This window comes from Planococcus citri, chromosome 1, assembly GCF_950023065.1.
Source record: "Planococcus citri chromosome 1, ihPlaCitr1.1, whole genome shotgun sequence".
In the NCBI taxonomy this organism is placed as follows: Eukaryota; Metazoa; Arthropoda; class Insecta; order Hemiptera; family Pseudococcidae; genus Planococcus; species Planococcus citri.
This window is the reverse complement of record NC_088677.1, coordinates 61,760,516-61,787,057: the sequence shown is the minus strand read 5'-3', so window position 1 is coordinate 61,787,057 and position 26,542 is coordinate 61,760,516. Positions and strand designations below refer to the sequence as shown.

Sequence of the window (26,542 nt, the reverse complement as noted above, 5' to 3'; positions counted from 1 at the left end):
GATTATTTTAATCAAATTGATTGAAAATCGTCCAACATTTCAAGTCAACACTTCCTTACTTTTTATAATTGATACAATTGTGATGAATTTTTTTTTTTACTTATTTTATTGGGTAATTGATACGTTTTCCATTAAAAAATTACGTTTTTATGAATGGCTCATTTTTTAAAATGAAAATTTACCGGAGAATTGAGGAAGGAAAAATAGAGGGAGAGGGCCGCAAATTTCCGACTAAATCCAGCCCTGTCTAGTGCTGTCCAGAAAAAATGAAAAATTTTCAGTTTCCATATGCTTTGAGTGTTATAAGTACCTATACCTACCCATTTCTGAAATTTTTCTGTTCAATTTTCATATTTTTAACATTTTTGAAAGCTGTATCTTGAATGGCCCGAGTGAAACGAGGGCAAAAGTTTTGGAAAATTTGTATAGATCAAAAAAATAATACAAAACAGCATCAATTTTAATGTAAGAATTCGGTTTTTCTGATCTCAATTTTTTCTAAATTTGGCAAACGCTTTTCAAAATTTATAGTTTTAAGAAACAGAACAGCAGGAATTTTTATGTGAAAAGTCTGTTTTCCACCACTGACATTTTTAAACAGTTTGAACAAAAATACTTTTCGAACACTTACGTACGAATAATTTGAGAAATGAAAAAATGAAAATTTTGAGGATAGATTTTGCCAGCGTTAACTAGCATCACTGATATTTTTATAGTCCCAGTAGCAAAACACCACTTTCTTGCATACCTGATTATTCTAGGTGATTATTAGCAATCTACATATTTGCTACACGGAATTTTAATAGCTGAACGCAGGAAAGATGCTGGTGGCTAGCTTCACACCAGTAGGTCTAGATACTATAATCGAGTTAACAAAATGCTAATCAACATTAGCCATTAAGCTAGTTCATTGTGCCCGGTATTATTTCCTGCAAATAAAACAAAATAGTACAACTCATGAACACAAGCATGACATCGTTACTACATGAGCGAAATATGCATTGCTAGCTAGCAAAGTGCTAGCTTACTGCTGGCGAGTTCAATGCTCGTAAATTTGCTCCAAAATTCTGGCCAGCTGGCACCAGCATTATTGTGCTAGCAGAATAAGTAATAGACAATATTAAGGTAGGTACCTAGCTTTATTGGCTATCAGACTGTCTGCCCCGAAAACAAATTGGTAGCAGAACGGAGGCGTGATACTTGATGATAGAGATGAGATTGCATAGCAAGTTCAACGCTGAAAAATCTGCATCAAAGAATGGCCATCCGTAGTTAAATACCATAGTACAGAGCTAGCATTACATTACTCAACAGTAAGCTAGCTTATTGCTAGAAAGCTATCTGCTCCATAAAGGAATCAGAAAAGAACAATGGGCATGCGCTAACATGATGCTAGCAGATGTGCTATCATGTAGTAGGTCATATCAATGCTATGGCAGCTTATTGCATACTAATTACCAACGCAATGTCAAGAGTTGTGCTACTTTGAATTCTCAAGATATTGTACTGGTATTGTGCGGCCTTTACGACTTGAGCGGTCCACCTGGAGCTTTTTTTTAGGCAACTATTCAATCATCATTAATAGTTTTCGTCTCAAAACATGCTTGAAAAGCATTAAAAATGTGTATGTTTGTTTGCACCTTTGTTTATTAGTATCACTTGACACATTTTCGTTTGGCAGTCAATTATTTAAGACTAAATGATAAAAATATTGAGAACATTAATGAGACAATGTCATATGAGTTGCCTACTCCAGGCACTAGGCGAACCGCTCAAGTTGTAGTGACTACACAATATTATGCTACCATCTCACCAGCATCTTTCTCTCTTATGACAGGTTGAAGTATACCTAGTTAGTTGGCTTCTCTTAAATAAAACATGTTGGATGTTGTACATAGAATCAAATTAGTGTACCAAAAGAAGCGTGTTGGCCTCATTAATGGGTATCTTAATGAACACCTTTGTGCCAGCACGCTGCCAAGTGTCTTGCTACTGTTCTGTTAGGTTAGAGTGATGCCAGTGATTACTGATTAGCCTATTTGCTAGTAATTCGACAGAATATTCGCAAGCATAAGTACTTATAACTATACTTATGCTACGTGTACTAGCATTAGACCGCTCCAAAACTGAAAAAGTGAAAACTGATGAATATGGAAAATGAAAAAACAAAAAACTGTAACAAAAATATTTTTCAGTTCTATTCCTGCGTTTTTGATCTTTTTTATTGGTACCTAATCTGTTTATTCCACAAAAATTTAAGCAGAAAAAATTACTAAAATTTTGGTGAAAAATCAGGAGAAAATTTTATAAAAATTACGAAAATTCCAGTAAAAAGGTTTTGCCGAAATTTAGAACGAAAATTTAGGCAGAAAAACGAATTAATAAAATTCAACACAAAATCATGAAAATGGAAAAATATGGAAAACTCTCAAAAATTCTGTTCAGTAAAAAAATCACTGAAAATTCAGATAAAACTCAAAAAAAATTTGAGAAAAATCATCGTAAAATTTCAAGCAAAACTCAAGAGGATTCAAGAGAGAAAAATAATTTGAACTTGAAAAAAAAATTGTTTAAAGAGAGAGGAAACCTGGAGAACCTTTCCGCATACCTGTAAGGGAAGGGAAATGGAGAGAAGGTTCAACGAATGGAAGATATCAAGATGCAAAAAAATACGCTACGAAAGCTGAAAAAAAACTCATCAAATCTTGAAGAAGCACCTCTCCCTCTCAAAAAAAAGGTCAAAATTTAAAGGAAATCGTAAGTATGTAAGTACCTAACTTTTGCAAGAAAAAAATCACATTTTATTCCACAAAAATTTAAGCAAAAAAATTACTAGTTTTTCTCAAGCACAAGGCAAAGAAAAAAACCATTAAAATAACAAAAATTCACTCAAAAATTATTGCAAAAAAATGACCATGATTTAGAACAATTTGAGCGATAATTCGTTCATTCAATATCTAATCGAGAGATAAGAACGGTCAAATACCGTGATTAAGTAAGTAACCACACATTCCGATTAGTTCTGAAGCTAGACAAATGTACAAGCTTTCTAACTCGAACATTTGTCAATTTCGGCATAAGATTGCATATTTTTTCGTTTTTTTTGAACTATTGTATGTATATAGGTATATTAAAAGAATCATGTGAAAATTTGTCTCCCCAGCCCTGGCTCGCCATATTAACCGATTTCGCTCAATTTTTTTTTAAATGTTCCTTATGACGTGTAGATGTGCCATCAAACATTTAAAATTCAATTTTTTTTTAGTTTGAGCCTAAAAAATTAAAAATGCACTATTCAATAATTTTTAGCTTTGATTTCTAGGCCGAATAAAACTAAAAATGGAAATCTTGAGATGAAAAATTGTTTACATTGGAGAAAATCGTTGTCAGTTCATTAACAATTTTAAAGTTTCAGGGGAAATATTTTCAATTTTTTTTGAGGGGACCAGGGTTGGGGCTGCGGAGATGCCCAGGGGGCGGAACCCCCTAGTTCACTATTATATTGGTAAGACTCAACATGATTCTTTTCTCTACATTTTGGTCTAATAGGGATACTTAGACAAAAATGCCAAAATATCATCATTCTAATAGCATGTCGCTTATGTTGTGTTTCATTGTTTGATGTCGGGGGGCCCGCATAAGGATCACCTGCACCCCCTGCCGATTCTCCGGGACAACTTTTTTCTTAAAGGGGAAGTCCTAAGGAACATTTCTAGCCCTTGTCCTCAAAAAAAAAGTGGCCCTACTTACAAAATGGTGGCCATTTTGATTGACAGGTCAGCCGAAATCGCATGCGTTCCAACATAGGACTTTCACGGAATTTTTTAAACTGTACAAAGGTAGATCGAAAGAGCAGGCAAAAATTCATCACCTGTCAAAATTTCAAGTGCTTAAGTGCCTTTTTCGATTTTTGGTGAATTTTCAAAAATCAAATTTTGACCAAAACGTGAGAAAAAAATCAAAATTTTACCAAATTGACATAGAAATCTGAAACTTGGGATATATCCTATTTTCGACCTGCCAAATCGATTGGAAACTGTTTCAAACCGTTTTGAGCAGTTCTGGAGCCTCCAGCAGATTTTTGAAACTCGAAATTCTCACAAAATTTCATCAAATGGAGTTGGAAAGCCGAAATTCATTCTGCAAACTAATTTCAATACGCTAAGAAGTCGACTACAAGTGATTTTCAAGTCGTTTTGGAGCCTCCAGCAGAGTTTTGAAACTTGAAATTTCCCCAAAATTTCATCAAATGGGGTTAGCCAGCTGAAATTAACTTTGCGCATCAATTTTAACACCTTCTGAAGACGACTTCATGCGAGTTCAAGTAATTTTGGAGCCACCAGTGACTTTTTGAAAAGTTTCATCGCGTTTTTAGGAGAATTGAAATTTCGAAAAAGTAGCTGGAAGTTTCAAAACCACTTGAAACCACCATGCAATCGACTTCATATTGTATTGAAATTAGTTTGCAGAGTAAATTTCGGCTTGCTAACCACATTTGATGAAATTTTGGGGAAATTTCAAGCTTCAAAAATCTACTGGAGGCTCCAGTAATTTTCAAACATTTGCTGGAGGCTCCAAAACGACTTGAAAATCACCTGCAGTCGACTTCATAGCGTATTGAAATTAGTTTGCAGAATGAATTTCGGCTTTCCAACTCCATTTGATGAAATTTTGTGAGAATTTCGAGTTTCAAAAATCTGCTGGAGGCTCCAGAACTGCTCAAAACGGTTTGAAACAGTTTCCAATCGATTTGGCAGGTCGAAAATAGGATATATCCCAAGTTTCAGATTTCTATGTCAATTTGGTAAAATTTTGATTTTTTTCTCACGTTTTGGTCAAAATTTGATTTTTGAAAATTCACCAAAAATCGAAAAATGCACTTTAGCACTTGAAATTTTGACAGGTGATGAATTTTTGCCTGCTCTTTCGATCTACCTTTGTACAGTTTAAAAAATTCCGTGAAAGTCCTATGTTGGAACGCAAAACCTGCGATTTCGGCTGACCTGTCAATCAAAATGGCCGCCATTTTGTAAGTAGGGCCACTTTTTTTTTTGAGGACAAGGGCTAAAAATGTTCCTTAGGACTTCCCCTTTAAGAAAAAAGTTGTCCCGGAGAATCGGCAGGGGGTGCAGATGATCCTTATGCGGGCCCCCCCGACTATTAGAAAACATGCTGTCCAAATATCAACGGACTGATAATGAGGAACGGCCCCAAGCGTTTCTTTCGAGAAATGAATTGGGCAATGCTGTAATACTTCCATTATCCAACGCACCGCGAGCACCGCCTGTGAATCGGCAGGATGCCAATCCACCACCGAATAATCCAGGGAACGTTAACCCACCCAACAGCAACCCTGGTAACAGAACTCGATTTAATAACTGATTTGAATTTATTATTGCGGTTTTGCTGTAAGTAAATAAAAATATTGATCTATACTGATTAGGAGTTGATTTTATTCAAGAATTATTTTAATCATAAAAAGTTCCATGTCGAATGAAACTACAATCAATCGATTTCAAATGTTGAAAAAGTGTACCAACGTCAGCTTTTTAAGCTTTTTACGATGGTGATTGAAACTAAGTACATACAATCGATTGATTTAAAACGTTGAAGAAGTGTAGGTACGAATGTTTAGGATCAAAGCTTTCTTCAAAACTTAAACGAAAATCAATTATTGAGCTTTTTTGAGCTTTACAGCACAACTATTTTTGTTAACTTTTTTCTTCAACATTCCATTTCTTTTGATGCTCTTTCAAGAATATGAGTAAGCGCTGAACTAGCTTCTAGCTGGCCACAATATTATGTCTTCCAAATGGAAGTGGCATAACACAAGCGTTACATTGTTGTTGGATAAGCTAGATTTGTTTAGCTAACGAACTGCCAATTTTTTTAAACGCTAACTCGTACATTCCGATTAAGTAGTACATACGTACAAGCTATATCCAACTCGCTCATTTGTTCATTTGGGCTTAAGATCGCATATTTTTTCGTTTGTTTAACTATTTACTATTGTTACCTATATTGGTAAGACTCAAGATGATTCTTTTTTCTATATTTCTCTACATTTAGGTCTAATAGGGATAGACAAAGATGCCAAAATATCATCATTTGTAGCATGTCGCTCATATGTTTTGTTTCATATTTGATTTACATTTTTTCTTTAGAAGACATGCTGTCCAAATATCAACAGAAGGATAATGATGAACGGTCACCAGCGTTTCTGTCGAGGAAAGAATTGGGCAATGCGATAACGATTTTTTCCATCATCGAACCCACCGCGGCCACCGCATGTGAATCGGCAGGATGCCAATCCACCCCACCCAAAACAAAAGAAACCATGGGCTCTACAGAACTAATATGCGGATAGTTGTAGTAAGTAAGTATACTTAATAATAAATTCGATGAGGTAAGGACGCAATTGATTCTGATCAAATCTGACTGATCAGAGCAGATCTGACCAGATAGAATCATGTTTCCATGCTTTTCCATATAATCAAGCATAGGTATTGTAGTTTTCCGCTATGAGATAAAGAACTCTTTGTACATATAAGTAACATAAAATTAGAAACATCAATATACATAAAAGGCAAATTGGTTACAGCAACCGCTAAGGTAACCAGAATTGATTTACCAACTTACGAGTACTTATAACAGTAAAATTTATTGAAGAAGAATTTGAACATGAAAAACTTACTCAGCAATAATTATTGTTGATGTACTTGCGGATCTGCAAGAAAAACACTACCTATTTAAAACAGAATTGGGCATTCGGACTTTTAGGGAAACACGATACTTCCACCACTTTCGTTATGATCATTTTTTTTCTTATTCTAAAATTTAAAAGTTTTTGGAATTCAAACATGTTTGATTTGCTAAAAATTTCATTAAAATATTGACAATTTTTCAGTCCTTACAACTTTTTAAATTTTAGGGTAAAGAAAAAAGTGATCATAACAAAATTATTTGTTCATTTTTTTTACGTAGTATTCATTTCCGCATTTATTTTTTTCATCGCGATTTTTTTAAATTAAAAATCATTTGTAGTCCCTTCAATTTGTAAGTTAGGCAAAAAGTCATAATAGGTAATTTTATTCATTTTTCAAAGTACTACCGACCGGACCGACGCGACCCCCATGGTCAAAATTGGATTTTGGCTCTTAGATTTTGAAAACGAATTTTGCCCCTTCGATTTTCAAAATAGGCAACTTGTTTATCTCCAGTTTTTGTTTACCCATACCCGGTTATATCCAAATCTGAAGTTTGTACTACAACTCCCCGGACACCCTGTAAAGACATGAATAAAATCGAAGTCATTTTTCAATTTCCTATCGGTTGCTGTAAAGTTTTGTGAATTTCGCTAGCTAATGGAGGTTTTATCAACATTTTCATTTCATTTCTGGATATTTATTACATCAAGTTTGAATAAAAATTATTCGAAATTTCAAGAGAAAACCATTGATGTATTTTAATAACGTGTAAAATATTTAGAATTTTACTGTCTTTAATATGATTTTATTGAGAGTTTTAGCTTTCACCAATCAAAACTTATTCAAGTTTGAAAGTTGTGAAAACAAGAGATGCGCAGCAGAAATCATATTTTGAATTAAAATTACCTATATTTCAAATTTTCAGCGAGCACGTAGGCCTAATGTAAAACAAAGTATAATGTACAATGATAATACTTATCACTTAATTACAAAACTGTAAACAAAAAGTTAAATCAATGACCATTTTGAAGAAAAAAAAATAACGATTATCGGTTAGGAAAGCATTGTTTTTGTTTTTTTTTTCAATGATTTTTTTTTTCTAAACTTAGTTAAATTTTCGCACATATTGCCCTCATTTCGTTCGGGCCTGTTTGCTCGACTTCTGAATTGAAACTTTTTATTAGATAGGTATTAAAATTCTAAAATTGTAGAGTAATCAGTAAACAACGGTACCTACTTTGGTGAAAAGGCGCAGTTCTTTGTATCACGATTAATAAACGAGCAGTTAACCTTAAAAAAACCGGCGTCAAAACACCTAAATCCACAACTCGCCGTAAGCGTCAGTGATGGACAAAAAGACTCACCAACCCCAACTGCCAATAGTAAACTTTTGGCAAAAATTAGGATAACAATTGACAAAATCGTCACCTTTACCAATTTACATGCAGATCCAATGCTTTATTATTGGGAAAACTTTAATTGAACGACAGATTAAGGGAATTGCACGACAGGAAAATCCCACGACGAAATCATGTTTTTGAACGACAGCGATTCAACGACAGTTTTGGTCATTAAAACGACAGCATTGAACGACAGACCTCGAACGACAAGCATAGAAAATTCACGCCGCGAGAAAGGGAATGCACGACGAACATGGGAAGGCCCGACGAAATTCAAGTTTGGATTCTCCGAATTTTGGCCCTCGCTCTGCTCTGACAAAATTTTCACCTTTTCACAAGTATTTTATTCAACTTCTTTGGCTCAATTTAGTGTACGAGTAGGTAAGGTACATTATTTTTCAGTTGTAAAACTCCAACTTTTTCAAAATTTTATTTATCCTCTTACGAATAATACTTTGAATATTAGGTTGACTTAACTCAGCATACAAATTCTAATTTAATTCAGTAATTAAATCTAATACACTCATTTCAATTTCGTCAAATTGTTCAATTTTCTAAAAAATTGGCAACTTTTTGCTTTTTTTTCTTTAAAAGGTGTCAAATTTGTAATTTTTATACCCCCCGGCCCCCTCATAATGATCACTTTGAAAGTGCCCCATCCGCTCCTGTGTGCCAGTAGAAGCAAAAAATGTGCCTCTATGGCAGAAGAAGAAGAGGGGTACGCCAAACAAGGCTAAAAAGGCACTTCTCATATAATTATTCATGCTGTTCTTATTTTAAGCTAATAACTATCTTTAAATTAATTGTTTTTGGAAATTTTAATTTTGTGAAAAAATTCGTCGCTTTTATCATTATGTCGTCGTTCATTTACTAAAGTCGTCAATGCATTTCATTTAATTTGTCGGGCATACGCTGGCGTTCATTTAATTTTTTTGGCGTGTACTGGGATTTTTGTTGTCGTGCAATGGTTGAAAACTGTTTCCGTCGTTAAAAAATTGGTTTTGGGACGTTAGCATCTGTCGTGCAAAGCACTTTTTTTTTGTCGTTCAAATCATTTAATCTGTCGTGCCGATAAATGGCACCCTTTATTATTTTTCTCTTTTTTTTTGGAAGTAGAAATTTACTTATTTGAAGGCTTAAAAATAATTTATATTTTCCAATTATCTAATGTAAGTTACTGATCGACGAATACATAATTCAACTTTTTACTTTTTATTTCATTTGCAGCAAAAATAAACAGCAACGGAGCTGAAAGTCAATAGGTATACAGAATATCCCGTCTATGTGCATTATTTGTTATTTTAATGAGATTATGGAGCTGTGGTGAGTTCTCTAAACAAATATTTGTGTAGGTATTTTAATCGTATTTTTTCCCATAAAGGAATGTTTTTGATTATTACCTAATGCTTTACTTATTTATTTTTTTGATTATAGTGTTCCAAAGATTTATAAAAATAATGTGCGCTTTTTACCGCTTCCACGAGAAATGAAACTTCCTCGATAGTCGTAATACTTCGTTTCAACATATGATCGTCTGAGACGAAACATTGTTTTATTCTGGAAGTTTATAATTTTGTACTAGTTGTATAAGATACGATTTTAAAACTGTTGTTAGGTGTTTTTGTATGTATGATCATCGTTGCATTCGAGCTGATCTGGACCCTCCAGCAACAGTTGACTTTTCTCTAACAATTATTTTGGGTGGCAATTTTAGCACCAAATCGAGTTTCAGAGTCGTTCATGAAAACCAAATTTTAAAAATAACTCGTTTCCCCCCCCCCAAAAAAAGGTAGAAAATTAATAAAAAAAATTGAATAAAATTGATGAAATTACGATAAGTAAGTAAGTATACCTACCTACAGAGTAAATCCGAAGAGGTCAGGTTTCTTGCATTGGGTAAGTACGCATTGTGCATTAAGTGCAACCAAAGTTAGTTGCATATCAATTATCCTGCAGGGGCACGGGAACAACTATTGGAAATTTTTTCAAAACACATTCTCTTAGTCTTAGATGTAAGGTATTTTAAAAAATCTTACAATTACCAAAAGGTATATGTGTGGAGGGGGTTTCGGGTCATAGTGCGGGTAATTTTTTGGGGTGCAATGATCCATAAGACACCCCTCGTTTAAAAATAGAGCATTTCAGGGGGGAAAAAATCCAAAAAATATTTTAAAAAATTGTAACTTTTTTCGTTTTCCATTCAAATCTTACAATCTTGGAAAAAGTTCATCTTGACCACTGGACTTTTTTTAATGTAACAGTAGAGGGAGTAGCTGCATATGTTTTGGTACTAACTTTGCGGCTAAATAGGTTTCAATTCGCGGGGAAAATTAGCAATAAATTTCCCAATTTTCTAGTTTAAATTTTGTTTTTTTTTTTAAATTTTGGTTTCAGTTTAAAATGCATTCCTAATAAAATGCCATTTTTATTTTTAAATAAACAAAAAAATTAATTTAGAAAAAAAGTTCGCAGGGCCTTGCAGAAAATGCGAAAATGATACCGGTAGTGGTAAACCCAATTAGCGCTCGGTGGCAATAAAATTGCCAACTGCCAATAGAAAACTTTTGGCAAAAATTAGGATAATACTTAGTTGACAAAATCTTCACCTTTACCTATTTACATGCAGATCCAATGCTTTATTATTCAAAGCTTTCTTTATTATTTTTCTCTTTTTTTTTTTTTTGAAGTAGAAATTTATTTGAAGGCTTGAAAATAATTTATATTTTTCAATTACGTATCTAATGTAAGTTACTGATCGACGAATACACATAATTTAACTTTTTCCTTTTTATTTCATTTGCAGCAAAAATAAACAGCAACGGAGCTGAAAGTCAATAGGTACAGAATATCCCGTCTATACCTATGCATTATTTTTGTTATTTTAATGAGATTATGGAGCTGTTAGTGCTTATGGTGAGTTCTCAAAACAAATATTTATATATTTTAATCGTATTTTTTCCCATAAAGAAATGTTTTTGATTATTAATGCTTTACACTTATTTATTTTTTTTATTATAGTGTTCCAAAGATTTATAAAAATAATGGGCGCTATCAGTGGCGGACTGGGTCGGTTCGGGGCCCCTGGCGGATACACCGAATGGGACCCCCAAAATTTTTTCCCTTCCCACTTAACAGTGGCGTAGCCAGGATTTTCTCAAGGAGGGGGGCAAAAATAGATTTTTAGGCATGCAAAACGGAAATTAGGAGTAATTTTCTGGAAACCTGTTGAAATGTGTGATGATTTTAAGAAAACGAAGGCAAAATTACTGCTCGAGCGAAGCGAGAGCGAAAATTTTTAGAAAAAATGGGTCCAAACAACAAAAAAAAAGTCAATTTTTGCATGTTTTATTTCAAATTTTTGTTCGCAAGGGGGGCAATGGCCCCCTTCGCCCCCCTTGGCTACGCTGCTGCCCCTTATAAGGATCTTTCTTGTTCTGTTTTTTTTCAAGGTTTGGAGTGAATGCAAGTTATGCGATTGATTTTTGCTTTTGTCTTTTTATATTATCGATATAAAATATAATTAGCATTTGGGCTTATGAAAAATTCTTATTTTCCTTTTTGAAATTTTATGGAAGATTCAAAAATGGATAGAAATTGACCCGAGCAAAGCGAGGGTAAAAGATTTTAAAAATTTGTACTTTGAGAGGTAAAAAAAACGATATATTTCTTGAAATTTGAATACCTATGTAGATTTTTATTAAAGCTCGATCTCAGTTTGAAAAAAAAACCTGTGAGAGGGATATATGGCGATCCTGTTAAGGAATATTAGGGACAGTCACCACACAGTGGTGGTAACACTGGAAAGCGTCGATCTCTGGACAATTTAACTGGAGATCGGCGCTGCGGCCGTCATTACGTGTTGAACTAGTAGTTGGACGTGGTCAGTGTATATTTTATTCTAATTAGTGTGTTCTTTAATAGGTGCGTCGTGGTGTCGTATCCAGTGTATACGTTTATCTTATTTCAATGTGTTTATTCTATTTGTACTGTGTCTTTTTATATTAACTTGTGTTAACTTTTAATATATTAGCCGAAGTAGGCATTGTGTTTAATTCTGCATGTAACGTACATGAATACATAATTCTAAAAGTATATCGCGTGTCGTCTATTATTACGAGTAAGGTATATTATCCAAAGCCGGGGTAAGTTTGTCATCCTCAGGGGTGCTTAATTATATCTATTACCTACCTTTACAAACCACAGAGGCCCAAGTGAAGTGAGGGCAGAAAATTTCAAAAATTTGTATTTTGAGAGGTAAAAAATAATGTTTTTTGTAGTGACTGATGAGTTAGTTTTTTCGTTATTTAGGGAGAAAAAGTGCTACTTTTGCTCCCGCTTCTGATTTTTGAAAGTAAATACCGGCGTTTTTCTCCCTCATAACGAAAAATATATTATTCAACCAGGGAGTAGGAGTGATTTTCTACGATTTTGAATTATTTCCCTCGCTTCGCTCGGGCAATAAACCTCAAAATTTGTCGAAAATCACTTTTACTCCCTAGTTCAATAAACTACTATTTGACAACACAATTTTTAGAATTTGAATATACTTACCTATACTAATAATTGAAGATTTAGATTGTTAAAAAAAGGAATAAAACTGGCCCGAGTGAAGCGAGGGCGAAAGCTTTCCAAAAATTTTTGTTAGAGAAAGTGAAAATATTATTTTTTTTGTTTAAACATGGCCCTGGGGGCCCCTTGGTGTCTCGGGGCCCCTGGCGATCGCCAGGTAACATCATAGGCCAGTCCGCCACTGGGCGCTATTTACCGAGACACAGACCATATATTTCGAATTCTTAATCGTCTGAGACGAAACATTGTTTTCTGGAAGTTTATAATTTTGTACCAGTTGTATAAGATATGATTTTAAAAATGTTGTAAGGTGTTTTTGTATGATCATCGTTGCATTCGAGCTGATCTGGACCCTCCAGCAACAGTGCACTGTTATATAGACGGCAAATGGCAACTAGCAACTAGCAACTTCACGACAGTGGCACGAAAATGATAAGAAGTTGACTCGGTTATTGGCTGGAATGAGCAACCACATCCAAATCAAACTTTTTTGATTTGGTTGCCAAGTTGCTAGTTGCCAGTTGATAGTTCCGCTTATGTGGCAGTCTACTTAAGGGTAAGGGACCCCTATTCCGCCCAGTGCCTAATCCCGACCACCCTCGACTATATCTCGTCTGTTATTAGCGCTACCTACCGGAAAGTGATATAAACATGTTCCTCTATCACAGACGATTAATTTGAGACATTCCCGGCCATTGTACAGCCAAAACTCGCGAAATGAATTGAAGTTGAAAAAATTCGATAGTCAAAGATAAGTTTTTTGTCATTTTTCATCGTCGAAAAATTTTAACTAGATAGGTATCAATAATTTTATGATGTTATACATGTGTTGTGATCGTTATTTAAGTACGTTTCTGATGATATAGCCGCTTTCCTAATCCATCAAAGGTATGTATAAAATTTTTTTACGAAAGTGTAAAATGACATGGGTCTCCTAATCCCGACCACCCATAAGATCATGTAAATTCAGTCAGGGTGGTCGGGATTAGGGTACCAAATTCAGTCATTTTTGAGGTGCCTCAGAAGAAAATTCCAAAAAGCCATAAAGAATTATTCTATAACCCCAAAATTTTAATATGAGTTAGGGGAAGGTTCAATCTATCTTTTAAGCCATTTACTGTATTTTCATGTGAAATAGTATTTTATTGGTTGCTGCACTTTCAAATATGGTCGGAATTAGGGCACCTAACTTTTGGAGGTGGTCGGGATTAGGAGCCCAACTTTTGAAAAATCGTTTTTGAGTTGTTTCGGAAAAAAATTCAAAAAACATAATTATTAAGGATTCTTCATTTGGGCCAAAATTTTGATATGAGTTAGGGGAAGGTTCAACCTACATTTTAAGCCATCTACCACGTTTTGAAGTGAAATAGTCTTCGATTGGTGGCGATTTTAAAAAAAGTGGTCGAAGTTGGGCGTCCTCACCCTTATGTAGCGGTCTACTCAGTTAACTCTTCTCTAACAATTATTTTGGGTGGCAATTTTAGTACCAAATCGAGTTTCAGAGTCGTTTATGAACACCAAATTTTAAAAATAACTCATCCCCCCCAAAAAAGTTAAAATTTCAATATATATTATGTATTTGAATAATTGATGAAATTACTATAGTAAGTAAGTATACCTACAGGGTAAATCCGGAGTGGTCAGGTTTCTTGCATTGGGTATAAGCGCCCATTGTGCAATTAGGTGCAACCAAAGTTAGTTGCATAGCAATTAGCCTGCGGTGGCACGAGATACAACTATTGGTAATTTTTTCAAAACACATTCTCTTTTTAAAAAATCTTAAAATTACAAAAAGGTATATGTGAAGGGGGTTCGGGTCATATGTGCGGGTAATTGTTTGGGGTGCAATGATCCATAAGAGTGACACCCCTCGTTTGAAAAGAGAGCATTCTAGGAAAACAAAATCCAAAAAATATTTTAAATTTTGGGTCAAATAGTGATCAAAGATGAAAGCGCCGAAAGTGGTGTCCTCAAAAACCTCCGTTATCAAATATTCTCTTTTTTATGGGCATAACTATGGGGGTTTTCGAAAAAATCTTACATTCGGCACACACCGTTATACGCCGCCGATTGATTTGTTAGATACCTATCGGCGCACACATCTTACAACACATGTCGAAAAATCGAACATGCCCAAGGGCACAACAGGCCAAAAGAAAGCTCGTTTCAGTTAAAATTTAAGCCCTTCGAAGCAGAAGTTCTCTTTTCAGTTTTTCAGTTTTCAGATTTTTCATTTAAATTTTTCAGATTTCAGATTATCATTTCAATTTCAGTTTAGTAGACCCCCTGACCCTTTTTTCTTTCAGATTTCGAAAATCTTTAGTTCAGTCAGTTCAATTTTTCTTTAGTTTTCTCAGTCAGCCCCTGAGGTCCTTTTTTGGCCTTCCTCCCCGGGGGGAGTGTCGAAAAATCGACTTCAAGTGGCTGCACTGACGATCCACTTGAAATTTACCAAATTCAGAGGTAGTAAATTACGTGGTAATTACCCGTAATTTCGCCCCCTCGATTTCAGAAGGATAGTGACCTCTTTGGAAGGGTGACTCACCCTCTGAGTTGGTCAACTCTTAAAATGGCCACCAAAAATCCTCTTTGGCAATGACTCAGACCCCCACAATAAACTTCTATTCCTCTTAGCTAGAACTCTGCCATTTTGCCTTTTGCCCTTTGCAACTTAACTGACAACATAGTGGAGGCAAATAAGAAAAGAAAAAAACATTTTTAGCTACCCAAGCTTTTATGATGAAAAATTGTCAGGGGTGGTCCCCTGAATAATTCCTGAGAACTACCACCCCACAGACCCCCGGCTAATTTTTTTATGGGGGGTTGAACCCCCCAAAAATGGGTTTTTTGTAGTTTTATCCTCAGGGGTTGATTTTACGGCGAAAATAGCTTTAGTTTTGTATTCTACGTCAAATTTCCGATCTATTGATGTATCAACTGTCTTTCTACCCCTAAGGGGGGTGGAGCTAGAACCATTCGAATGTGAGGGGTTTTCTAAAAAAACCCCAAAATGCTATGGGCGCATAAGAGGGGTTAAATGGCCACCGAGAGCGTTCGGGTTGATACTAGCATGGAAGGTGGGTACTATCGAGAAACTACCGCGTGAAAAATTTCAGATCCACACCACCTCCCCTTTTTGGGGAACCCCCCTTTTCTGAAATTTCAATAGCACTTTTCTCAGCCCCATTTTAACCGATTTTGAAAATTTTTCAGTATGTAATGTATATCCTTGGTAGGTATCCCCACAAAAATTTTCAACCCCCTCCCCTCATATTTACCTCTCAAAATAGCGTTTTTCAACTTATTTTATGTTTTTTAACAATAGTACAAATTGAGGGGTCTCAGTGCTTTGGAAAGGGCTAGATGAGTGTAGCAAAAAATCTGACGTCATATTCGTGCTCAGCGGTATCGAATCATAAGAAAACGACACTCAACTTATCAATATCTAGTTATTTTCCCCAAAATTCCCATTTTGCCCCCAACCTTGCGAAGACACATTTTATGCAGTTTTGAGGGGTAAATATGAGGGGAGGGGGTTGAAAATTTTTGTGGGGATACCTACCAAGGATATACATTACATACTGAAAAATTTTCAAAATCGCCAATCGGTTAAAATGGGGCTTAGAAAAGTGCTATTGAAATTTCAGAAAAGGGGGGTTCCCCAAAAAGGGGAGGTGGTGTGGATCTGAAATTTTTCACGCGGTAGTTTCTCGATAGTACCCACCTTCCATGCTAGTATCAACCCGAACGCTCTCGGTGGCCATTTAACCCCTCTTATGCGCCCATAGCATTTTGGGGTTTTTTTAGAAAACCCCTCACATTCGAATGGTTCTAGCTCCACCCCCCTTAGGGGTAGAAAGACAGTTGATACATCAATAGATCGGAAATTTGACGTAGAATACAAAACTAAAGCTATTATTGCCGTAAAATCAACCCCTGAGGATAAAACTACAAAAAACCCATTTTTGGGGGGTTCAACCCCCCATAAAAAAATTAGCCGGGGGTCTGTGGGGTGGTAGTTCTCAGGAATTATTTAGGGGACCACCCCTGACAATTTTTCATCATAAAAGGTTGGGTAGCCAAAAATGTTTTTTTTATTCAAATATGATGCTAATTTGCCTCCACTAACAAGTGTGTTCTTAGTAAATTTATTTGACCTTTCAATTTTCGCTATATTATTCAAAATTTCCAATGCCAGAGACTCAAAAGGAACCAGAGATGGAGCAGGACGCGACTAAACCAACAGTGAGTTATTTAATTTGTATTTTAGTGAAAAATGTTAGATTTGCCAGTAGTGCACATGGTGCACTCAAATTTACTCGAGGTCTTTTCCGGCTCCCTGGGTTAAGATCCCCCTTCTGGATATTTAGAAATTGCTTTAGGACCCTAAAAACGCTTCCACTAAATTCCTCTGCCTTTTTTAGTTAAATTGCACTCACTTAGTTTCAATGAAACTAATTGGGCCCTGTGTTCTTTTTCTGCCTGCCTCCCCTTTAGGTTCCGGACGCCGGAGTAATTGATCCTGACAATTACTCAATTTATATAGAAGATAATTATTATTTAGAAGAGTTACCTTATTATTTGTTTAAACCAGAAGATTCATTATTTAGCATTAGCAGGCAGGAGAAATCTTATTTTAATCAGGTAATTTACTTGGTAATTTCTTTAAACTTGTGCTCGTATCGAGATTCATATTGCCCTTACTCAAATTAGTCAAAATTTCCCACAACACCTAACAGGGTCGTGCTAAATTCACCGACTCCTAGTCCAAAAGAGTCGAATCACTTTGATTCTGATTCTTTTCATGACTCTTCAATCCGGCTCACTCTCTCAACTTCTTTCGCTTGATAAGTTGATTGATAAATGATACTTCACCAACTTTTCAGTTTTTGTTAGTTAATTTTTTGTAATGAAATAAAAGAAAAAAGAACAGCGTTTTGCAGTTTTGTTTGTGAATTTCTTGGTACTACACAACAGTGCATATTTTGGCATTTTTAAGGGAATATTTCAGCGCCTATTTAGGGTTTTTTAGGGAAAGAATGTCCGATCTCTAGTTATAAAATAGTTGTTCCGTTGTTCTTGTTCCTGTAAAAAATTTCCAGATGTTCCGGATGTTCCAAAAAGTAATTAAACGAAATGGGTTTCAGTTTTCAACTCGTAATTGAATGTAGGAATGATTAAGTATTGATTACCTAGCTATACCTAAATTACGTAAATTATAAAATTTTCAGTTTCGTATCAAGACGTTAGCCGAATTTGTTGGAGCTCTAAATTAATTAATTAATAATTTCATTTTTTGGGAATCCATTAATTTTCCGTTTCAACTTTCAAGTTTTGAAGTTGGATTGATTTTTTTAAAAATAAAATTGTCTCTAATGCTAATTAAATTGATCATAATTTTCTTTTCAAAAACAATTAAAATTAAATTAATACCTAATCACACTGCGGTGCAGGAAGTTGGTGTGTGACAGGACTTGGAAAATTTTTCCATTTGTTTATAGACTGATTGAGTGAAGTGAAGGGTGATGATTTGATGAACGACCGACTGATTCATTTCATGTTTGGACTGGGAGTCGGTGAATCCAGCACGACCCCACATAACATCGTAAAAATGATAAAAAAAAACACAGGATTCATTCGTATGTAAGTGGATGCTTTTCATCATAAGATAAATTTGATTCTTGTAATCTTCCACCAACACTAAGTAAGCCTTGATCACCCAAAAAAGGATTCAATATTGTAGGTATAAGAGTACATACTTTCTTTAGGTAAAGGTTTATTTGAGGGGAATGAATAGGGTTAGGGGTTGTTCACAAATAATTAATAATTATGTGAAGTGAAAATTGTAAAATTGAAATACGCATGAATTACGATGAAGGGCGATGAAGATGAGGTAAGAGGGGGGAGGGTTGGTGCTATCACTATGTTTTTTTGAATTAATTTCGTTTTTGAAAATTTAATTATCGTTAATGTACACTATTTTATATTTTTTTTCTCCCACATTTTGAAATTATTTCTCCAATTTTTAATAACATTTTACTCTTAGATAGACGATGTTTTGATATTTTAATGATGATAACAGGGCCATGCAAGGAAGGTCAGCCTGTCCTCGTGTCCTCCATTGCTGAGAATTTGATTAATTATTAAGTTGGGAAATGCCTTTAGTAGGAAAATTGTGATTTTTTGATAAATTGTAGAACTGGTTGGTGAACTATATAATATTATGTAGGTACCTAGTTGAAAAATTTCAATCTAAATTGGAAAATTTTGTCTCGAACCGGTTAACGTTGAAAGATGCATACTCGACAATAAATCAGCAAAAAGACAACTTCTTTTGGAACCTGAATTACGCATTTTTGAAAGCTTTTGCATTCGCTTTGCTCATGTCTAAATCCGTACCTAGTTGTCTAATTCTGAGTTTCTGCATCAAGAACATATCAGCTGTTTTAACTGTTGAAAATTTTCGAAAGTTTTAGTCCTCTCATCGCTCGAGCCTGTTTATTCTTTCTTTATGAAAATTGAAATTTCTAAAAAAAAAATCATCCTTAAATCTTCCGAAAATTGAAAAAGAAGAATTCGAATTTTTAAAAGTAGAAAAAGTGAGAAAAGACCACCCTTGTTCACGTTTTAAAAAAATTTTCGGCTGCACATAAATCTTAATACCATATGTGAAATGTGTGGGGGATGATCCTTGAATGGACAAAAAAAAAACAAATTTCATGCTAAAACCTTTGAGAAATTTGCCATGCACACTATTTTTACCTTTTTTTGAGAATTACCCACGTCGTACCTATATATGATTATAAAATTGTTGTAAGGTGTTTTTGTACATACTCGTATATTATGATCATCGTTGCATTCGATCCGATCTGGACCCTCCAGCAACAGTTCACTTTTCACCAACAATTAATTTGGGTGGCAATATTAGTACCAAATCGAGTTTCAGAGTCGTTCATGAAAACCAAATTTGAAAAATAACTCGTTTTTCCAACAAAAAAATTTCTAAGAAATTTGAATAAAATTGATGAAATTACGATAAGTAAGTAAGTATACCTATAGGGTAAATCCGAAGAGGTCAGGTTTCTTGCATTGGGTAAGTAAGTATGCATTGTGCATTAGGGACAACCAAAGTTAGTTGCATATCAATTAGCCTGCAGGAGCACGGGAACAACTATTGGGAATTTTTTCAAAACACATTCTCTTATATAGGTATATGTATTTTAAAAAATCTTGAATCACAAAAAAGTATATGCGAGGAGGCGGTCCGGGTCATAGTGCGGGTAATTGTTTGGGGTGCAATGATCCATAACAGTGCCCCCCCCCCACCGTTTGAAAATAGAGCATTCTAGGAAAACAAAATCCAAGAAACATTTTAAAAAATTGTAACTTTTTTCGTTTTCCATTCAAATCTTACAATCTTACTCGTAGAAAAACGTTCATCTTGACCACTTCACTTTTTTTAATGTAACAGTAGAGGAGGGAGTGGCTGCATATGTTTTGATACTAACTTTGTGGCTAAATATGTAGGTTTCAATTCGCAGGGAAAATGAGCATTAAATTTCCCAATTTTCTGGTTTCAGTTTTGTTTTTTTTTTATTATTATTTTGGTTTCAGTTTAAAATGCATTCTAATAAAATGTCATTTTTATTTTTAGTAAACAAAAAAATTAATTTAAAAAAAATTGAAGGACCACGAAGACAACGTGAAAGCAATAACCGGTACAATTACATCAATATAGGTACTGTAAACATTATCAAAATCACAGGATTCATTTATATGTAAGTAGATGCTTTTCATCATAAGATAAATTTGATTCTTGTAATCTTCCACCAACTCTAAGTAAACCTTGATTATCCAAAAAAGGATTCAATTGTACATATAAGAGTAATTTCTTTAGGTACTTGAAGGTTTTTGTTGTTCAAGTGCTCGAATTTCAGAAATATACATTCCATGTTGAGCAAATTTCACTTATTATTACTTAGATTAATACTAAGAGATTTTTAATTTTAAATTGCATAAGAACTTTATTCGTAAGTTGTACTTTCGGTCCGATGAAGCTGTCGGAATATAAACATTTTTTGTCTAAAAAAAAGTAAAAATGTAAGTAGGTACCTAACTTATCTTTAATAGGTTTAATAGATCAAAAAAGTAAAGTAGCTTTAAAAGGGCCAAGCCGGTGCAAGATACAACCGGTCACAAGTTTGAGTTTGTTTGTTATTCTTCAATTCTTCATTTGTTAAATTGGTAGGGTGTGAGGCTGCTTGGGATTATGTTATGTTATTGTAATCTAGTGTATTTTAATTTGGGAAAACTTTAATTGAACGACAGAAAAAGTGAATTGCACGACAGAAAAATCCCACGACGAAATCGTGTTTTTGAACGACAGGGATTTAACGACAGTTTTGGTCATTAAAACGACAGCATTGAACGACAGACCTTGACCGACTAGCATAGAAAATTCACGCTACGAAAAAGGGAATGCACGACGAACATGGGAAAGCCCGACGAAATTATTTCAATTGCCCAATACCCCAAATTTTTGTCCTCTCGTTTGAATTAGTGTACATGAATGGAGCAGTATTTGTGAATAATGAATGGTACCTTCTACTTGCGTGAATTGTGTCCCTTTTTCGAGTGAGGTGGCCCTCTCACTACCAATTTGGACGAAGTCCTATTCAATGGGCCGTTAACAATGTCCCCATTGTAGAAGATACCTGCACTTCCAAAGGTCAACTTTTCTTTGTTGCTTCCTCCTCAGCGAAAAAACCGATTTCAGACCGCATAGTAGCGAGGTATAAACGAAAGTAGGTATGAATCATGGAAAACATTCGACGAAATGAAAAATGAGATGTTCAGTGTCTGGGCTATTTCTGTAAAGGATGATGTACGACAATCAAACTGCACTTGCCCATTTTTCGCCAAGAACACGTTGTGCAAACATACGTTGGGGATGCAAATACGACTTGATAAAGTATCTCTGCCAATAGACGCCAAAAATGTGCCTCTAGGGCACAAAAAAAAGAGGGGTAGTCCAAGCAAGGCTAAAAAGGCATCCCTCCTCATCTAATCATTCATACCTACTTACTGTTCTTATGTTATGTACGTTGATATCTTTAATTCTTTAATAATTAATCGTTTTTAGAAATTTGATTTTGTGAATAAATTCGTCGCTATTATCATTATGTGGTCGTTCATTTCCTAAAGTCGTCGATGCATTTCATTCTATTTGTCGGGCATACACTGGCGTTCATTTGATTTTTTTGGCGTGCACTTCAATTTTTGTTGTCGTGCAATTGTTGAAAACTGTTTCCGTCGTTAAAAAAGTGGTTTTGGGACGTTAGCATCTGTCGTGCAAAACACTTTTTTTCTGTCGTTCGAATGATTTAATCTGTCGTGCCGATAAATGGCACCCTTTTAATTTTTCTTGGTACCTAGTCAATTTGATTTCTCTTTTTAATGTCTGTCTTCCACGTCTTTTGACTAGCTTTTTAACTGTTTTTTTAATTTTCAAAAAAATTGCGTTACACACTTCAGCTTATTGAACTTCTAGGGTAATCCGGCGCTGAGCCAAAAACAATACCGAGATAAAAATACATTTGAATGCATAATTTTCCCATCAAACTATCAGCGATAGTACCGACGCTGATGGCCAAAAAATACGAGCGATTCCAATTCATAATCGTTTTGAAATTGCTATAAACTAAATACCTATCCTTCCGATTTTTTACTTTCATCGGGCTGAATTAACCATGCTAAGGTATTGTTGGCAGGTTTTCTTTTCACAGTCGTTTATGAAAACCAAATTTAAAAAATAACCCATTTTTCCAAAAAAAAAAAAGTTAGATTTTTCAAAACATTTGAATAATTGATGAGGTTACGATAAGTAAGTAAGTAATCTTACAGGATAAATCCGAAGTGGTCAGTTTCATGCATAAGTGCGCATTGTGCAATTAGATGCAATCAAAGTTAGTTTCATATCAATTAGCATGCGGGGGCACGACATAGTAGGTACAACTATTGGAAATTTTTTCACAACCCATTCTCTTGGATGTACCGTAGGTTTTTTAAAAAATCTTAAAATTGCAAAAAGGTATGTGAGGGGGGGGGGGGGGGTTGGGTCATAGTGCGGGGTACTGTTTGGGGTACAATGATCGCATGATCCATAAGAGTGACACCCCTCGTTTGAAAAGAGAGCATTCTAGGAAAACAAAATCCAAGAAATATTTTTTTTTAAATTGTAACTTTTTTCGTTTTTCATTGAAATCTTACAATCTTAGAAAAAGTTCATCTTGACCACTTGACTTTTTTTAATGTAACAGTAGGGGGAGCGACTTTGTGGCTAAATAGGTTTCAAATTCGCGGGGAAAATTGGCAATAAATTTCCCAATTTTCTAATTTCAGTTTTATTTCTTATTTTTTTGGTTTCAATTTAAAATGCATTACTAATAAAATGTCATTTTTATTTTTAGTAAACAAAAAAATAAAATAAAACGAATCTAGGTACCAAAACCCAAAGAAATTGCGAAATGATATGGACATTATTAACAACACCAAAAATGATCAAAAACACAGGATTCAAATATGTAAGTGGATTCTTTTCATCATGAGATAAATTTGATTCTTGTAATCTTCCACCAACTCTAAGTAAACCTCGATCTCCCAAAAAAGGATTCAATTGTACTCGTAAAGAGTTCTTTCTTTAGGTGAAGGTTTTCGTTGTTCAAGTGCTCGAATTTCAGCAATAATACATTTCATGTTGAGCTAATTTCACTTCACTAATTACTTAGATTAAAACTATAAGAGAATTAAATTTTTAATTTCAAAATACATAAGAACTTTATTTGTAGGTTGTACTTTTGGCCTGATGAAGCTGTAGGAATAGGCCTATAAACATTTTACAACATTAAAAAAATTATTTTTTTATATGAAGTAAACATTTATATTGTTTTCTAAAAAGTAAAAATGTAAGTAACTTATATTTAAGTAAGTATAAGTGTATAAGATCAAAAAAGTAGCTTTAAGGGCCAAGCCGATGCAAGGTGCAACTGGCAACGAGTTCGAGTTTGTTTGTTATTCTTGGTGGGACCGCTTTTATTTTTCTTGGTAGGTACTTGACCTACTCAATTTGATTTCTCTTTTTAAGGTCCGTCTTCCGCGTCTTTTGACTATCGCTTTAACTTTTTTTTCAATTTTCTCAAAATTTCTGCACCCTTAAAAATGTGCGTTCCACGCTTCAGCTTTTTGAGCTTCTACTGCTTCTAGGATAATCCGGCGCTGAGCCAAAAACGATACCGAGATATAAATATGTACATTTGAATGCATTATTTTTCCATTAAACTATCAGCGATAGTACCGACGCTGATGGCAAAAAAATACGAGCGATTCCAATTCATAATGGTTTTGAAATTGCTATAAACTAAATATCTTTCCGTCTTTTTACTTTCATTAGGCTGAATTAACCATGCTAAAGTATTGTTCGCAGGTTTTGTTTTTAGATCATCAAATTCAATCTTCAATTGTTGCCAATCAGCTATCGATTTTGATTGATTTCTATTAAAACCAATCAGTGTAGTATTGAAATTATCCGGTAATACGACCTTATTACCCCAATAATTAATATTTTTATTCCAACCATTCCTCGCTAAATAATTTCCAATCGACGCGAATACATCATCGACGTTATTCCATATATCAACTTTACCATCACCATCGCCATCTTTTCCATAAGCGAGCAACGATGAAGGCATAAATTGGCATTGTCCCATTGCTCCTGCCCACGAACCTTTGAATTTTTCTTTGGTTATATCTCCTCGTTCGAGTATCTTTAGAGCTTGTAATAACTCTTTGCTAAAAAACATTTCGCGGCGACCCTCAAATGCAAGTGTCGATAATGCTGATATAACATCTTTTTTCCCCTGATTCATACCATAGCGGCTTTCGATACCCCATAATGCGATAATATATTCGGCAGAAACGTTCGTTGAATTGGCAGCCGCATTAACTTGTTGACGATATTCATCCATCTTTTTTTTCGCGAGCGTTAATTGCTGTGGTGAGGCGACAATAGCAAGGTACTGGGTTAAATTCAGTTTTTTCTCGGGTTGATTTTTATCAGCAGCGATCGCCCTTTCGAGATAATACACATCTGCAAAAGCTTCATCTATCGTTTTTGGTTTGATGCCATTTTCTTTAGCAAAACGTTGCAGATTTTTAATATATTCGGGAAAATTACTCGCCAATCGGGGTAATTTAAAATCCGATAATGCATTTTTATCTAATTCAGTTCGCTTTGAGGCATTAGCATTGGTGATCTGATTCGTCTCATTTCTGCAACTTGATGAGCTTAACGAAATGGATAATATCAGTAGTAATTTTTTTATTTTCATATCCGTAACTTTCCTTGTTTTTTTATTTATTATATGGTAATAATTTTATAATAAAATTATCTTACCAAAATTCAATGATTATGAAGGAACGGATTACTCTCCCGTTTTATTATTGCGGTAAGTAGATTAATACCTATTCCTCGATTTTACTGTATTGCTGAATTGGAATTGGACAAAAGATGAAATAGGACTGGGTTTTGTCTAGAATCATATAAGTAAAAACAGAAAGGTGGTAAATCTGTTCGATTCTCGTTCTCCAATTTTTAACGTGGTTATGTTCTCATTATTCTCATGAATTATTCACCCCAACAAAATCCTGTGAAAACCATTTTTTGAATATTTTATAAAAAGTTTGAAACAAAAAAAAAACAACAAAACAAAATGAACTTATAAATCTATGTAGGTATGTAGCTGCAACATGACTTCAATACTATATAATTCGCATACCTCCTTAACTAATTTTTGAGTTTATTTTAAACAAATTTTTTGAATGCTATACTTTTTAGTTCCTGTGGTATTGTATTAAAAATTTTTGAGGCCATGAAATCAACGTTAGGTATTTTGCATAATTTCTGTTTTTAAACTGCGGTCAATTTGTAATCCCTCGCGTATTTGGCTAGCTGCCAGTAACTCCAGATTTACGCAGTTTAAATTCAAAAAATGAAAAGCGATCAACCGACTTTGGTGACATCGTTCAAGTAAGTAGCACTGTGTTTTTGCCTGCATTTTGACATTTTTTGTCAATTGAGGAGAAGTGGCAAAGTTCTAAAGCTCTTCGCTGACTGGCTGAAGTTTTGCCATTTGTTCACTTTATGTCAGTGGCAAAATAAATTGACACCCAGTGCGAATCGGGTGGGGAATGGTGGTACAAACTTCAGATTTGGATATTCTGTGTACGAGTAAAAAAAAAGTAAGATAAACAAGTTGCCTATTTTGAAAATTGAAGGAGCAAAGTACGTTTTCAAAATCCAAGAGCCAAAATTCTATTTTGACCATGGGGTCGGTAGTACTTTGAAAAATGAATAAAATTAGGTACTTATTATGACTTTTAGCCTAACTTGCAAATTGAAGGGACTACAAATGATTTTTAATTTCAAACAATCGCGATAAAAAAATGAATGCAAAAATGAATACTTACTACGTCAAAAAATAAACAAATTTTGTTACGATCATTTTTTTCTTACTCTAAAACTTGAAAAAATTTTGAAACTCAACAATTTTTGATTTGCTAAAAATTTCGTTAAATTTACAATTTTCGAGTAACAAAAACTTTTTAAATTTTAGAGTAAGAAAAAAAACGATCATAACAAAATTCGTTTATTTTTTGACGTCGTAGATATTCATTTCTACATTCATTTTTTATATTGATTTTTTGAAATAAAAAAAAATCATTTGTAGCCCCTTCAATTTGCAAGCTAGGCAAAAAGTCATAATAGGCCCTGTTCTCAGATTTGGAAAATTATGATGGATTATTGTTGGG

At 34.5% G+C, this 26,542-nt stretch overlaps 1 protein-coding gene across 3 annotated transcripts in view; it reads right to left on the bottom strand.

Annotated features, from left to right (window-relative positions):
- Positions 1-26,542, bottom strand: part of LOC135833207 (membrane-bound lytic murein transglycosylase B-like) — a 161,087-nt gene that overhangs the window by 125,597 nt on the left and 8,948 nt on the right. Inside the window, exon 2 of one of the 3 annotated variants that reach the window (XM_065346899.1) lies at positions 23,276-25,263. The exons of the other annotated variants lie outside the window; for them this stretch is intronic. Coding sequence (XP_065202971.1) covers positions 23,998-25,062 — 1,065 coding nt within the window. The 5' untranslated portion in view covers positions 25,063-25,263 and the 3' untranslated portion in view covers positions 23,276-23,997. Of the gene's footprint in view, positions 1-23,275; positions 25,264-26,542 lie in introns of those variants that run through there. 3 annotated transcript variants of the gene reach the window in all.